This window comes from Pelophylax lessonae, assembly GCF_965119305.1.
Source record: "Pelophylax lessonae genome assembly, chromosome: 2".
NCBI classification, from domain to species: domain Eukaryota; kingdom Metazoa; phylum Chordata; class Amphibia; order Anura; family Ranidae; genus Pelophylax; species Pelophylax lessonae.
The window spans coordinates 12,326,810-12,343,924 of NC_138769.1; the positions used below are offsets into that span (position 1 = coordinate 12,326,810).

A 17,115-nucleotide genomic window follows, 5' to 3' on the forward strand; every position below is an offset into this window, starting at 1 on the left:
GTTTAGACATTAATGGCTGTGTGTTGAGTTATTTTGAGGGGACAGTAAATTTACACTGTTATACAAGCTGTACACTCACTACTTTACATTGTAGCAAAGTGTCATTTCTTCAGTGTTGTCACATGAAAAGATAGAATAAAATATTTACAAAAATGTGAGGGGTGTACTTACTTTTGTGAGATACTGTATGATAAAAATTATGGACCCTTCATTTCTTTGTAAGTGGGCAAACTTACAAAATTTGCAGGGGATCAAATAATTTTTTCCCCCACTATATATGCACAGAGCACTGAACGGTGAGGGCGCCCCCTTCTGGTGAAGGTTTCACTCCTTGTATGACATGATTGTTTTTGCATTAGAAAACTAAAAAAAAAATAAATAAAAATAGGCTATGAGTGTCTTGTGATTCCTCTTATCACTCTGCACCCAATTTCTTTTTTCCAAGTGGTCATAAACTGGAAAGTCACACTGATGGCTCGGTGCCCACCGCCCTCAACCCCCCCACACGCCCTTCTAATATGTATACCAACCAAGGGCTATACCTAAGATATACCAACCGGGGAAATCAGAGGTCAAAGAGCAGCTGGATGGGCGAGCACAGCGAGAAGACACAACAGAAAAACAGATGGGGATAAAATGGCGGCGGAGCCAGTCACATCCAGGCGACTTTCCGTCTTCAGTCCTGTAACTGTAGGAAGAAAAGATTAAATTTTACCATTGTAAAGCTGAAGTTTAATCTGCTCAGGCAGGGTTGATTTGCATGCACAACGCCCTAGGTAATGCTCACATATCATGCTGAACCTCCATGATTCAAAGAACTGACATCCAAGGATATAAAATATAATCATAGAATAGAATAAAATAGAATAGAATCTAAAATATTAATATATATTATAATAAAAGAATAGAATGTATAATAATATACTATATTATAATATAATCTAAAATAATAATAATAATAAAATATATATTATAATAAAATAAAAAATATATAAAAATATATTATAATTTAATCTAAAATAATAATAATAATAATAATGATATAATATATATTATTATAATAATAGAATAGAATATATAATAATTTACTATATTAGAATATAATCTAAAATGATAATAATAATAATAATAATAATAATAAAATATATATTATAATAAAAGAATAGAATATAGAATATATAATAATATAATCTAAAAGAATAATAATAATAATAATAATAATAATAATAATAATAATAATATAATATTATAATAATAGTATATAATATATAATAATTTACTATATTAGATATTAGAATAATTTACTATATTATAATATAAAATGATAATAATAATAACATATATATTATAATAAAAGAATAGAATATAGCATATATAATAATATATTATAATATAATCGAAAATAATAATAATAATAATAATCATGAATAATATATATTATAATAATAGAATAGAATATATAATATTATACAATATTTTTAATATAATCTAAAATACAAATAATATTAATATTAATATACTATATAATATTATATGTATTATAATATTGGAATAGAATATTAAATAATGTACTATATTATAATATATTCTAAAATAATAATTATAATAATAAAACATATATTATAATAAAAGAAAAGAATATATAATGATATATTATAATATAATCTAAAAGAATAATAATAATAATAATAATATATAATATAATAATAGAATAGAATATATAATAATTTACTATATTGGAAAATATAATCTAAATTGATAATAATAATAAAAATAAAATATATATTATAATAAAAGAATAGAATAGAGCATATAGAACAATATATTATAATATAATCTAAAATAATAATAATAATAATAATAATAATAATATATATTATAATAGAATAGAATATATAATATTATACTATATTTTAATATAATCTAAAATACTAATAATATTAATATACTATATAATATTATATGTATTATAATATAGGAATAGAATATATAATAATGCACTATATTATAATATATTATAAAACAATAATAATATAATCTGTATTATTATAATAACAGAATATATAATAATATAATATAATAACATTATAATATATTATAATATCATATCATATAATAATAATCATAATAAAATATAATATTATAATAATAATAGAATAGAAATTATACAGTAATAATAGAATATAATACAATTTATTAAGTCCTAAGTCCAAATTTTTCCCCCCTTTTTTTTTAATTCTCTCTCTCTCTCTCTCTCTTTTCTTCCTTCTTTACCAATATATACCTTTTCAATTCCTTTCCATATTCACCATAACCTCTGGTAGTCCCAGTCCCTAGATATAGACGTTCTACAACATTACTGGACTCATAAGAATTTCTACTCCATGATCCCATGGCATAATTAATTAACAAGTTGATTGCAAGGAGTTATGTTTATTTTTGGTTTATCTAATATAAGAACTGGAATTATCTTTTATGTTATGTTACCAAATGTTTATTGTGAAAAAAAAAACAAAAAAACAATATAATGTAATAATGATGACATCATACATTATCTCCATTACCTTATCAAAATATTTAATTATATGACAATTATTTAGGTTACCAATATTTTATTAATTTTGGATTTTGCATTCTAGATGACCAATTTATTATACCTTTATTTTATATACTGTATAATAATATGCCTCTATGAATTACATTTTATGTATATACATCTATTGGTAATATTTTTATCCTTAATAATTTTTTGCTAATATCAATAATAAAGCTTTTAATATTATCCTCAATTTTATGGTTATTCATTTTTTTTTTTTTTTTTTGAAAATCTTTTTATTGTTTTAAACAAGTTAACAACACATAGACAAACACTGGTACAATAGGTCCACCAACCAGCCTCGCCACACACGGCATGCGCTGGAAACAGAAATACATTCAGAGGGGGGCGCCCACGCAGGGGCAAGCAATCACCGAAACAGCAGTCATAACGTAATAAATACACGTTAAGGTACAACAAATTATACACCAATACAGGGGACCCACCATGCTCCAAACGAGGGGACCCCGCCGTGTCCCCCTGGCAACTAGCCATCGGCCGGGGCATCCCCACCCAGGCAGTCAGCCAGGATCGGGATTGCGGAGTCCGCCAGCCACTTGGCCCAGACCCTATCATGCTTCTTGGGGCAACCTCTGTGAGTATACGTATCCTTATACAATGGTATAACTGAATCCACCAGCGCCCTCCACCGCCGGAGCGGGGGGGGGGGACCGCTGTCTCCAGTGAAGAACAACATTTTTCCTGGCGTAGAATAGTATGAGACCCAGGAGAGTGCGGTCCGCCACCCGGGGTAGCAGATCATCCAGCAGGCCCAGGAGGGCCAACCGCGGAGTGGGGTTGATCGATATCTGCAATATTCCTCTGGCCGTTGCGAACACCCGCGACCAATAGTCCGCCAGGGCCGGGCATGTCCAAAAGATGTGAATAAAGTCCCCAGGGGTGCTGCCACAGCGCCAGCACTCCGGGGAGTTAGAGCCATGAATCTTATGCAGGCGATGAGGGGTAAGATACGCCCGATGTGCAATCTTATATTGTACCATACGGTCCCTGAGTGAGATCAAGATCTTGAACGGGGAGTCCCACATCTGCTGCCAGTCCTCCGCATCCAACTCCGGAACATCCCGGGTCCACCGCTCCCGGAGGCCCGTGAGCTCCGGAGAGAACACCCGAAGGAGGTGAGCATGCAGAACGGAAGCCGCTCGGTCAGAACAGTCAAACCGGAGAACCCGCTCCAAGTCCGACTGCACCGCCCCCCCCCCCCTGCGGAAACTGGGCCCTGAAGGCATGGGACAACTGCAGGTAGCGAAACAAGTGGGATGAGGGCAACCCGTGAGATTCAAGGAGGCGGGAGAATGTGGGAAGGGAAAGGTCTAAGGATAGGTCCGAGACCCTTTTAATACCAAACTTGGTCCAGGCGGCCGGATCCGGCAGAGAGTAGAGGTGAGGTAAGGTAGGATTGATCCACAGTGGTGCATTGGGGGAGACTGCGGTGTCGGGGTAGGCCTCCAGGGCCAGGCCCTGGCGCCAGGCTCTAATCGTCGTCCGCATGGAGGAAGTCAAAGGATATGGAGCCCGGAGACCCCTGAAAAGCAAGTGTGTCAACGCCTCCACTGACCCCAGCACCGCAGCCTCCGTCACCACCGCGGAGTTGGAGGCGTCAGGAGACAACCACCACACCGCAGTGACCAGTTGGGAGGCCAAAAAATATTTGTGGCAATCTGGGAAGGCGAGACCCCCCTGAGACTGAGGTCTCATAGGCGTGGAGAATTTGTACCTGGGAGGGCGGGAGCCCCACAAGAAGGAGGAGAAGAGCTTATTGAGATTAGCAAAAAAAGCTTTGGGGATCCACTGTGGTGAGTGGCGGAAGAGATACGTCAGTTTGGGGAGGATTTTCATTTTCACCAGGTTCACCCGCCCCAGCAGGGACAGAGGAAGGTTCTCCCATGCCTTCATTTTAGCCCTGATATCCCGCACAACAGGGTCAAGATTCAGTGAGATAAAGGCCGTGGGATCTTTGGAAACCCGCACCCCCAAATACACAAAACTATCAACCCACTGAAGCTCGAGATCCGACAGGGCGGCAGCACGTGCAGCCCCATCGATCGCCAGCAGCTGAGACTTGGTCCAGTTCACCCGCAGGCCCGTGACCCTGGAAAAACCATCCAGGATGTCCAGGGCCCCCCGGAGGGAGGGACCAGCGTCCTGCAGGAACAACAGAAGGTCATCTGCGTACAGAGCCACCCTCTCCTCCAGCCACGCCACACGCAACCCCCGAACCTCCGGAGAGGTCCGAAGTGCCTCAGCCACAGGTTCCATGGCGATGGCGAACAAGGCCGGAGAGAGCGGGCAGCCCTGCCGCGTGCCCCTGTACAGTGAAAAGGGGGCAGACAACCGGCCCCCAAGACGGATCGCCGCTCTGGGGGAACGGTATATAATTTGTAGCCACCGGATGAACAAAAGGGGGAATCCCATTCTCCTCAGCACTTCCCACAGAAAGGGCCATTCCACCGAGTCGAATGCCTTCTCTATATCTAGAGATGCCACCACCCTCGTGCCAGCGTTCAGATGCTGCGTCTGTAGATTCGTAAACAACCTGCGCAGATTAATGTCCGTAGACCTACGGGCCATAAACCCAGTCTGGTCCTGGTCAATCACAGAGGGGAGGATAGGCCGAAGCCTGGAGGCTAGGATTTTAGTGAGGATCTTTAGATCGCAATTAAGTAAGGCGATCGGTCGGTAGGAAGCACATAATTTAGGATCTTTAGGGGCTTTGTGAATTAAGATGACATGGGCTTCTGCCATAGAGGGTGGCAAAGAGCCCATCTCCAGACAGTCATTGTATAAGGCTGCCAAGAGAGGGGCCAGAACCCCCACGTGAGTCCCATAAAATTCAATAGGTAACCCGTCAGGGCCTGGGGCTTTGCCCCTGGGAATGGACCTAATCACCACCTCCACCTCCTCCGCCGTGACCGGCCGAACCAGACCCACACGCTCCGAGTCAGACAGCCAGCCCAGAGCCACGGGGTCCAGGAGCCCCTGCAGGACCTCCGGGCCGAGGTCAGCCGAGAGGGTAGTATCATATAACCGTGAGTAGAAAGTCCGGAACGCCTCCAGTATCCCCGTCGGAGAGGTGATCGCCTCCCCCGTAGGGGAGGCAAGTTCAGGCACCAATGTGAGGGGGGTATCATGATGAGACATGGTGGCCAGCAGCCTCCCATTTCGGTCCCCGTGCTCAAAGAACTTCTGTTTAGCACGATACATGGACAGCCTGGCGACCTCAGCCAAGTGGAGATGCAGGTCCCGTTTGGCTGCCTGCAACCCCTCAAAGTTGACTGCCGAGGGGTCCCGAACGTAACGGTCGGAGGCCTCCTCAGCCGCCGACTCCAGGGTCGTCACCGTAAGCGCCTGGCGCACCTTGACAGCTTTGATGGTCGACATGTAATGACCTCTTGTTACTGCTTTGAAGGCATCCCACACCATCCCGGGAGAGGCCGTATCCGCATTGATGTCCCAATACTCACGAATCACGGACGGGGTCTGAGTCACAATATCAGGGTGCTCGACCCAGTGGGCGCCGAGACGCCACATGGAGCCGTCACGATCACACCCCGTCCGCAGGACGACCCGCAGGGGACTATGGTCCGACAAGCCGCTGGGGAGGTAAGAGACCCCCTCCACATCCAGCAACATCGACGGATTGGCGAAACCATAGTCAATCCTGGACGCCGTTTTGTAAGTGGCCGAAAAACAGGAGTAGGCTCGCTCCTGAGGGTACTTCCAACGCCAAACCTCCTGAAGCCCCGCGGCCTCAGCCCAACGGAGAAGGTCCCCGGAGAAGGTCTTGGGTGGCACAGGTCTATCCAGGTCCGGGGAGAGGATGGCATTGAAATCCCCCAGGAGAAGCACCTTGGCCGGACAGTATTTGGACACTCTCTCCAGGACGGTGTAGAGGACCTCAGCTTTAAACGGCGGGGGCACATAGATACCCGCCACCACATACCTCTGTCTCCACATCGTGAGCACCAATACCACATACCTACCAGAGGGGTCGGTATGTACCGCCTCCACCTCGCAGGGCAAGGATTTCCGAATCAGAATGGTGACCCCTCTGGCATACGTAGAGTAAGAGGCATGAAAGGACTTTTGTACCCAAGGCCTTTTTAGTGAGAGAAGCTTGCTGCCCACCAGATGAGTCTCCTGCAGAATCAGAATGGAGGGGCTATAACGTTGCAGGTATTGAAATAGGAGAGCCCTCTTGAATTTGGAATTAAGGCCCCTAACATTCCACGAAATCACAGAGAAAGTGGATAACCTAGAAGGCGCCATCATGTAACACGTGGAATGTGAGCACCCCCGAGGGAACCCAGTCAGGATAGGCACCCAGGGAGCAGCAAGGCCTAGCAGACCATGTACCAGATAAACACATACAAAACAGAAAAGAAAAAAAAAAATAAAAAAAAAACAAAAACAAACAGTTCTCCAGGGGGGAGAACAAAACACCCCAACATAGCATCTTTACCCTACTGTACCCCAGCCCCCTCCTAACAGTGGGGGGGACAGGGGACAGTCTGAACCCTGAACAAGAGAAAACGGTGCGAGCAGGCTCAGCCATCAACCAGCCAAGCCCCTCGTGGGAGCAGGAGCGGGAGCAGAGGCCCGGCCAGAGTTCTGAGGGGGGTCAGTCTGCGACAGTCCACCAAGGGGACCCCCAACAACGTCAGTTCAAAAAGATCCCAGGAGGGAAGCGGCACTCTCGGTGAGTCTTCCCGACGTCAGTCCTGGGCAGGGCTCCGATCCGTAGCAAGACAGGATCCCGTGCTATAGGGCAAAAAAGAAACGGCCGGCACCGACCAACAGGGGGAAGGAAGTGGGAAGGGGGGGGGGGACCGTGCCAGTTCAAGGAGATTTGCGGATGTAGGAGCAATCGACGACCAGTCTCAATCCGGGACCTGGGGAAGGATCAAAAGGGAGGGGGGGGGGACAGTCACAAGCCCGGGTAACAAAAAGGAGAAAGGTGGTCAAACCTGCAGGTGTAGGCATCCAGGGGATCAGGAGCACCGCGACCGGGTACAGGACTCCCGGGGGAGAGCAAGCAGGGAGGTTAACGGACGTCAAGCCAGGCAGCCGCCGCCTCCGGATCCTCAAAGAAGCGCGTGCGATCTCCATCTATCACCCCCAATCGGCTAGGGTAAAGCAGGCTAAACTTGATCCCCTTCTCCCGCAGCCACCTGCGGATGTCTGTAAACATACGCCGTCTTCGCTGGACCTCCGGGGAATAGTCGGGAAACAACATGACCTTGGCATTTTCAAAGCGGAGATCCGGCTTCGTCCTGGCAGCGGAGAGGATGCGGTCTCGGTCCCGGTAATTCAGAAGTCGGAGCAGAAACGGGCGGGGGGGGGCTCCCGGGATCGGGGGCGCCGGGGGAACCCGATGTGCACGTTCCACCACGAACGTCGGAGGCATATCCCCCAAATCCAGCAAGGAGGTGAGAAACTGCTCAGCGAACTCCGCAGGGCGGGAGCCCTCCGCCCGCTCTGGTAGGCCCAGGATCCGGATGTTATTCCTCCGCAGCCGATTTTCGGTGTCCTCCGACCGATCCTGCAATGCCCGGACCTGCAGTTGGAGGGCATGAAGATCCCTGGAGTCCGCCTGGGTCGAATCCTCTAACTGGGAGATACGGTCCTCCGCCTCCGACATTCTGGACCGAAATTTATCTAAGTCGTGGCGGATCAAGCTGATATCCGTCGCCATGTAGTCCATCTTGACTGTAAGTGTGTCTTTGCAGGCTTTAATGGCCTCCAGAATGTCGGATGGGGACGGATCCTTGCTCGCCCCTGAGCTAGGAGCCTGCTGAGAGCCAGCTGCCATCCTGGAGATGGAGGACCTCGTGGGCAAGATGGCCGCGCTGGAGACAGGACCCGAAGCACCGGAGTTCTTACCGGAGCGGAGCTTCCCCGGAGACAGCGGAGGAAGCCGCGTGGATGTCCCCCGTCTTCTGGAACCCAGGGTGCAGGTAAGTGGGGTGCCGGAGCTGGAAAAAGAGAGGCTGGAAGAAGATAAAAATCACTGAGGACTGGAGCTCAAGCACAGTGCGACCGCTCCGCTTCACATCCCGGCCACGCCCCCCCATGGTTATTCATTTTATTATGTGTACAATTATTATCATTTTGCTATATCAATATAAAATCCTTTTCTTTTTTTTTTTCTTTTTTTTTTTATGCCCTTGCTGGTATTTCATTTTTGGAATCACATTGATGTGAATAAAATATTATTTTATTTATATATTTATTTATATATATATATATATATATATATATATATATATATATATATACAGTGGGTACGGAAAGTATTCAGACCCCCTTAAATTTTTCACTCTTTGTTATATTGCAGCCATTTGCTAAAATCATTTAAGTTCATTCTTCTTCCTCATGAATGTACACATAGCACCCCATACTGACAGAAAAACACAGAATTGTTGACATTGTTGCAGATTTATTAAAAAAGAAAAACTGAAATATCACATGGTCCTAAGTATTCAGACCCTTTGCTCAGTATTTAGTAGAAGCCCCCTTTTGATCTAATACAGCCAGGAGTCTTTTTGGGAAAGATGCAACAAGTCTTTCACACCTGGATTTGGGGATCCTCTGCCATTCCTCCTTGCAGATCCTCTCCAGTTCTGTCAGGTTGGATGGTAAATGTTGGTGGACAGCCATTTTTAGGTCTCTCCAGAGATGCTCAATTGGGTTTAAGTCAGGGCTCTGGCTGGGCCATTCAAGAACAGTCACAGAGTTGTTGTGAAGCCACTCCTTCGTTATTTTAGCTGTGTGCTTAGGGTCATTGTCTTGTTGGAAGGTAAACCTTCGGCCCAGTCTGAGGTCCAGAGCACTCTGGAGAAGGTTTTTGTCCAGGATATCCCTGTACTTGGCCGCATTCATCTTTCCCTCGATTGCAACCAGTCGTCCTGTCCCTGCAGCTGAAAAACACCCCCACAGCATGATGCTGCCACCACCATGCTTCACTGTTGGGACTGTATTGGACAGGTGATGAGCAGTGCCTGGTTTTCTCCACACATACCGCTTAGAATTAAGGCCAAAAAGTTCTATTTTGGTCTCATCAGACCAGAGAATCTTATTTCTCACCATCTTGGAGTCCTTCAGGTGTTTTTTAGCAAACTCCATGCGGGCTTTCATGTGTCTTACACTGAGGAGAGGCTTCCGTCGGGCCACTCTGCCATAAAGCCCCGACTGGTGGAGGGCTGCAGTGATGGTTGACTTTCTACAACTTTCTCCCATCTCCTGACTGCATCTCTGGAGCTCAGCCACAGTGATCTTTGGGTTCTTCTTTACCTCTCTCACCAAGGCTCTTCTCCCCCGATAGCTCAGTTTGACCGGACGGCCAGCTCTAGGAAGGGTTCTGGTCGTCCCAAACGTCTTCCATTTGAGGATTATGGAGGCCACTGTGCTCTTAGGAACCTTAAGTGCAGCAGAAATCTTTTTGTAACCTTGGCCAGATCTGTGCCTTGCCACAATTCTGTCTCTGAGCTCTTCAGGCAGTTCCTTTGACCTCATGATTCTCATTTGCTCTGACATGCATTGTGATCTGGAAGGTCTTATATAGACAGGTGTGTGGCTTTCCTAATCAAGTCCAATCAGTATAATCAAACACAGCTGGACTCAAATGAAGGTGTAGAACCATCTCAAGGATGATCAGAAGAAATGGAAAGCACCTGAGTTAAATATATGAGTGTCACAGCAAAGGGTCTGAATACTTAGGACCATGTGATATTTCAGTTTTTCTTTTTTAATAAATCTGCAACAATGTCAACAATTCTGTGTTTTTCTGTCAGTATGGGGTGCTATGTGTACATTCATGAGGAAGAAGAATGAACTTAAATGATTTTAGCAAATGGCTGCAATATAACAAAGAGTGAAAAATTTAAGGGGGTCTGAATACTTTTCGTACCCACTGTATATATATATATATATTATATATATCTTTTGGGCATTACACACACGGTAGGCTTACCGCCGTCTGAAAAGTGATCCACGATGGAGTGCTTTGTAGAGGGTGGTATAGCAGGGACTACTGCCGCCTCCTGACACCCTAGTTTTTTATGTTTTTTTTTTTTTTTTTTTCATAATTCTTGTACTCTTTTTTTCTTTGTAGGACGGTGCCACCTGTCAAACTCTGCAGCCTGGGTTAAAAGGCAAAGATTCACGGGTTCAGCCCCTTCAAATTATAATGTTAGAATTCAGTTGGTTGGTCGAGGGCAGTAAATCAGCGACTCAGCCGCGTGTTTATACTGCCTGTATAATAGTGTCCTTTGTGTTACCTTTTAGCCCTGATGAAGGGAGTGGAGACCCTGAAACATGTTGGCTTAGGTAATCAATCTTTGAAATGAACTTGCATCCGGACTAAAATATTACGGTGTGATGCCTCATTTTCAGTCTCATCCATCCCCATCAGTTCCTATGAAGCTGCCAGCCCATTATTCAGATTTTTTCACAGTTACACCGCCACCATATTATTGGATGATAAAAAGAATATGGATATAAATAATTAAACCTCAGCATTCCAGCTTTCTCAAGTTTTGCTTTTCTGAGTCACTGATCTCAGAGTAGGTGCAGTATACGGTCCCCTGATGACGTCTGTTATGACGAAACACATTAGACAGAGCTACCAGTGACGTCATCACGCCTGTGGGCCTAGTGCAGCGGTGCTGTGCTGTCACATTTTGAGTTTTACTATATTCTTTCCTATTCTATTCTTTTATTTTCTATTCTTTTCTGTTTTATTTTATTCTATTCTTTTCTATTTTATTTTATTATATTCTTTTATTTTCTATTCTATTTTACTCTAATCTGTTCAGTTTTATTTTATTCTTTCCTATTCTATTCTTTTATGTTCTACCATTCTGTTATTTTCTATTCTATTATTTTCTGTTTTATTTTATTCTATTCTTTTATATTATATTCTGTTTTGTTTTACTGTATTCTTTTTTTATTTTATTATATTCTATTGTTTTATTCTATTATTTTTTTAAATTCTAATTTTGGAAGATGGCTTTATTCTATTATTTGTATTCTAATCTATTCAGTTTTCTTCTATTCCTGTGCTATTCTATTATTTTATATTCTAAACTATTCAGTTTTTTTCTATTACATTTTTTTCTATTTTATTCTATTCTTTTCTATTCTATTTTATTATATTCTTTTATTTTCTTTTCTATTTTATTCTAATCTGTTCAGTTTTATTTTATTCTTTCCTATTCTATTTTTTTATTTTCTACTATTCTATTATTTTCTATTCTATTCTTTTGTTTTATTTTATTCTATTCTTATATTTTTTATTCTGTTTTGTTTTACTTTATTATTTTTATTCTATTCTATTCTATTGTTTTATTCTATTCTTTTTAAATTTTAAGTTCTGGAAGATGGCTATATTCTATTAATTCTATTCTAATCTGTTCATTTTTTTTATATTCTTATATTCAATTTTTTTTATTCAATTTTTTTTCTATTTTATTCTATTCTTTTCTATTCTATTTTCTATTTTCTATTATATTTTAGTATATTCTTTTATTTTATTTTATTCTATTCTGTTCAGTTTTATTTTATTCTTACCTATTCTATTCTTTTATTTTCTACTATTCTATTATTTTCTATGCTATTATTTTCAGTTTTATTTTATTCTATTCTTTTATTTTCTATTCTGTTTTGTTTTACTTTATTCTTTTTTATTTTATTCTATTCTATTGTTTTATTCTATCCTTTTGGAAATTCAAATTTTGGAAGATGGCTATAGTCTATTAATTGTATTCTAATCTATTCAATTTTTTTCTATTCCTATGCTATTCTATATTTTTATACTCTATACTATTCTATTTTTCTATTCACATTTTTTTCTATTTTATTCTATTCTATTTTATTCTATTCTTTTATTTTATATTTTATTTTATTCTATTCTGTTCAGTTTTATTTTATTCTTACCTATTCTATTCTTTTATTTTCTACTATTCTATTATTTTCTATTCTATTATTTTTGGTTGTATTTTATTTTATTCTATTCTATTGTTTTATTCTATCCATTTTGAAATTCAAATTTTGGAAGATGGCTATAGTCTATTATTTGTATTCTAATCTATTCACATTTTTTTCTATTCCTATGCAATTCTATATTTTTATATTCTATACTATTCTATTTTTTTCTATTCATTTTTTTTCTATTTTATTCTATTCCTTTCTATTCTATTTTATTATATTCCTTTATTTTATATTTTATTTTGTTTTATTCTGTTCAGTTTTATTTTATTCTTACCTATTCTATTCTTTTATTTTCTACTATTCTATTATTTTCTATTCTATTATTTTCTATTTTATTTTATTCTATTCTTTTATTTTCTATTCTGTTTTGTTTTACTTCATTCTTTTTTATTGTATTCTATGCTATTGTTTTATTCTATCCTTTTTGAAATTCAAATTTTGGAAAATGGCTAAATTCTATTAATTGTATTCTAATCTATTCAATTATTTTTACATTCCTATGCTTTTCTATATTTTTATATTCTATACTATTCTATTTTTTTTTATTCAATTTTTTTCTACTTTATTCTATTCTTTTCTATTCTATTTTATTATAGTCTTTTATTTTCTATTCTATTTTATTCTATTCTGTTCAGTTTTATTTTATTCTTTCCTACTCTTTACTTTTATTTTCTACTATGCTTTTTTTTTTTCTATTTTATTCTATTATTTTATTTTTATTTTCTATTCTGTTCTGTTTTACTTTATTCTTTTCTATTCTATTCCATTTTATCCTGTTCTATTCTTATTTTTCTTTTCTATTTTCTATTCTATTTTATTCTATTCTGTTCAGTTTTATTTTATTCTTTCCTACTCTTTACTTTTATTTTCTACTATGCTTTTTTTTTTCTTTTGTTTCTATTTTATTCTATTATTTTGTTTTTATTTTATATTCTGTTATGTTTTACTTTATTCTTTTCTATTCTATTCCGTTTTATACTATTCTATTCTTATTTTTCTTTTCAATTTTATTCTATTCAAATCTATTCTATTTTTTCTATTCTTTTATATTCTAACACTAATACACATGGTCTTTGAAGGAAATCAGCAATAGTGGGGCAAAATGTTTATATTTCAAATTCGATTCAAATTTCAGACGAAATTTATTTTCCTAATTTCTGATTCGTTTTAATTCAGTACTCCAAATAACCAAAATTTTGATTAGGATTCGGAATGAAACGAACCACACATGTCTAGTAAGCAAGACTCGGCAATGGTAGCCTCCATAGCCTCTCAGTAGAGGTTTGCTTTACACATCACCTCTCACAATGATGGAGGGTGAGGATGCCCACCTGTGAACTTGGCAGTGCCCTGAGCCTTGGCCAAACCATTCTGTATGATGCAGGTGTACTGCGTGCCTGCTACGGCATCGCTGAAGACCGATATCACCTCCATCATTACACCGAGCCCCTGGACGAAGGTGGGAATTGATGAGTTGGTGAGGTTTGCTTGGGACGCGGGGTCTGCAGACGTGGTGTTCCACCAGGTGACATCTGGTTTTGGGTACCATGTGGGAGAATCACATCGCAGGGTGGTCGGGGTGGTGTTGGTCACTGTGATAGCGCTGAATGCTGTAAGCAGGAGGAACACACATTAAATTTGCAGATAGGAGAACCTACTGACCGATCTTTTGTGGTCAGGGACATAGTCAACATGAATATCTTCTAAAGTTAAATACTAACCAAATATACTGTACATTGTCAACTCAACGTCATAACCCTTGGCCCAACTCCCTCCCCACCGCTCATTCATTTCGGCATTTTGGAATGCCAAAGCGATGGGTCCACCCCGTTTCCTTCACACTTCCTGGTTTGTTGGTCATTTGATGACATTAATCTCATTACATTTTTCAAACAGTTTATGGTTTATGACTATTCTAACAATGCACAGTATCTCACAAAAGTGAGTACACCCCTCACATTTTTGTAAATATTTTATTCTATCTTTTCATGTGACAACACTGGAGAAATGACACTTTGCTACAATGTAAAGTAGTGAGTGTACAGCTTGTATAACAGTGTAAATTTGCTGTCCCCACAAAACAACTCAACACACAGCCATTAATGTCTAAACCGTTGGCAACAAAAGTGAGTACACCCCTAAGTGACAATGTCCAAATTGGGCCCAATTAGCCATTTTCCCTCCCCAGTGTCATGTGACTTGTTAGTGTTACAAGGTCTCAGGTGTGAATGGGGAGCAGGTGTGGTAAATTTGGTGTTATCGCTCTCACTCTCTCATACTGGTCACTGGAAGTTCAAAACGGCACCTCATGGCAAAGAACTCTCTGAGGATCTGAAAAAAGAATTGTTGCTCTACAAAAAGATGGCCTAGGGTATAAGAAGATTGCCAAAACCCTGAAACTGAGCTGCAGCATGGTGGCCGAGACCATACAGCGGTTTAACAGGACAGGTTCCACATAGAACAGGCCTCATCATGGTCAACAAAAAGTGTAAATATTTTGTGTAGCCACCATTATTTTCCAGCAGGGCCTTAACCCTCTTGGCATGGAGTTCACCAGAGCTTCACAGGCTGCCACCTCAAAATAACTCAACACACAGCCATTAATGTCTAAACCGCTGGCAACAAAAGTGAGTACACCCCCTAAGTGACCATGTCCAAATTGGGCCCAAAGTGTCAATATTTTGTGTGGCCACCATTATTTTGCAGCAGGGCCTTAACCCTCTTGGCATGCATTTCACCAGAGCTTCACAGGCTGCACTGGAGTCCTCTTCCCCTCCTCCATGACTAAATCACGGAGCTGGTGGATGTTAGAGACCTTGCACTCCTCCACCTTCCGTTTGAGGATGCCCCAAAGATGCTCAATAGGGTTTTGGTCTGGAGACATGCTTGGCCAGTCCATCACCATTACCCTCAGCTTCTTTAGCAAGGCAGTGGTCGTCTTGGAGATGTGTTTGGGGTCGTTATCATGTTGGAATACTGCCCTGCAGCCCAGTCTCCAAAGGGAGGGGATCATGCTCTGCTTCAGTATGTCACAGTACATGTTGGCATTCATGGTTCCCTCAATGAACTGTAGCTCCCTAGTTGCCGGCAGCACTCATGCAGCCCCAGACCATGACACTCCCACCGCCATGCTTGACTGTCGGCAAGACACACTTGTCTTTGTACTCCTCACCTGGTTGCCACCACACACGCTTGACACCATCTGAACCAAATAAGTTTATCTTGGTCTCATCAGACCACAGGACATGGTTCCAGTAATCCATGTCCTTAGTCTGCTTGTCCTTAGCAAACTGTTTGTTGGCTTTCTTGCTTCTCTTCTTCTTTCATCATCTTTAGAATAGGCTTCCTTCTGGGACGACAGCCATGCAAACCAATTAAATGCAGTGTGCGTCGTATGGTCTGAGCACTGACAGGCTGACCCCCCCCCACCCCTTCAACCTCTGCAGCAATGCTGGCAGCACTCATACGTCTATTTTCCAAAGACAACCTCTGGATATGACGCTGAGCACGTGCATTTAACTTCTTTGGTCGACCATGGCGAGGCCTGTTCTGAGTGGAACCTGTCCTGTTAAACCGCTGTATGGTCTTGGTCACCGTGCTGCAGCTCAGTTTCAGGGTCTTGGTAATCTTCTTATAGTCTAGGCCATCTTTATGTAGAGCAACCATTCTGTTTTTCAGATCCTCAGAGAGTTCTTTGCCATGAGGTGCCATGTTGAACTTCCAGTGACCAGTATGAGAGAACGAGAGCGATAACACCAAATTTAACGCACCTGCTCCCTATTCACACCTGAGACCTTGTAACACTAACGAGTCACATGACACCGGGGAGGGAAAATGGCTAATTGGGCCCAATTCAGACATTGTCACTTAGGGGTGTACTCACATTTGTTGCCAGCAGTTTAGACATTAATGGCTGTGTGTTGAGTTATTTTGAGGGGACAGCAAATCTACACGGTTATACAAGCTGTACACTCACTACTTTACATTGTAGCAAAGTGTCATTTCCTCAGTGTTGTCACATGAAAAGATAATAAAAAGAGAGAATAAAATAATTACAAAAATGTGAGGGGTGTACTCACTTTTGTGCATCCACTTTGGTACCTCCTTTTTTTTGCTCCAGTGCTTTTACCTCTTCTGATAACCCCCCCATTTTATCCTGGTGAGATCACCTCCGCTCTTTTGCTCCGGAGGTCACACTTATCCCAGTTTCCTCCACCCTTTTGCCCCAGTGGCCTCACCTCACACAGTTACATTCCCTTTTTTGTCCTGGTGGTCTCACCTCCTGGGTTGCCTCCTCTGGTTTGCCCCCATGATCTCACTTCTACTATTATCCCCCCCTCCCCCCATATCCCTGGTGGTCTCATCCACCTTGGTATTTTCTCTTTTTGCTGCAGTAGTCTAACCTGTTCCTATCATCCCCCTGTTTTATCCTCACTCCCTTGACCCCCCCCCCTTTTGTACCTGTGCCACCATTTGGCCTGGTTTCCTTACCCGTTTTGCCCAAGTGGCCC

General features: G+C 41.2%; 1 protein-coding gene across 1 annotated transcript in view; it reads right to left on the reverse strand.

Moving 5' to 3' along the window:
* Positions 1–572: 572 nt before the first annotated feature.
* VTCN1 (V-set domain containing T cell activation inhibitor 1) overlaps positions 573–17,115 on the reverse strand; it is a gene marked incomplete at both ends in the record, with an annotated part of 44,762 nt that continues 28,219 nt past the window's right edge. The window contains 2 exons of the mRNA XM_082246324.1: positions 573–688; positions 13,936–14,214. Of these exons, the coding sequence (XP_082102450.1) occupies positions 573–688; positions 13,936–14,214 (395 nt within the window). The remainder of the gene's footprint in view (positions 689–13,935; positions 14,215–17,115) is intronic.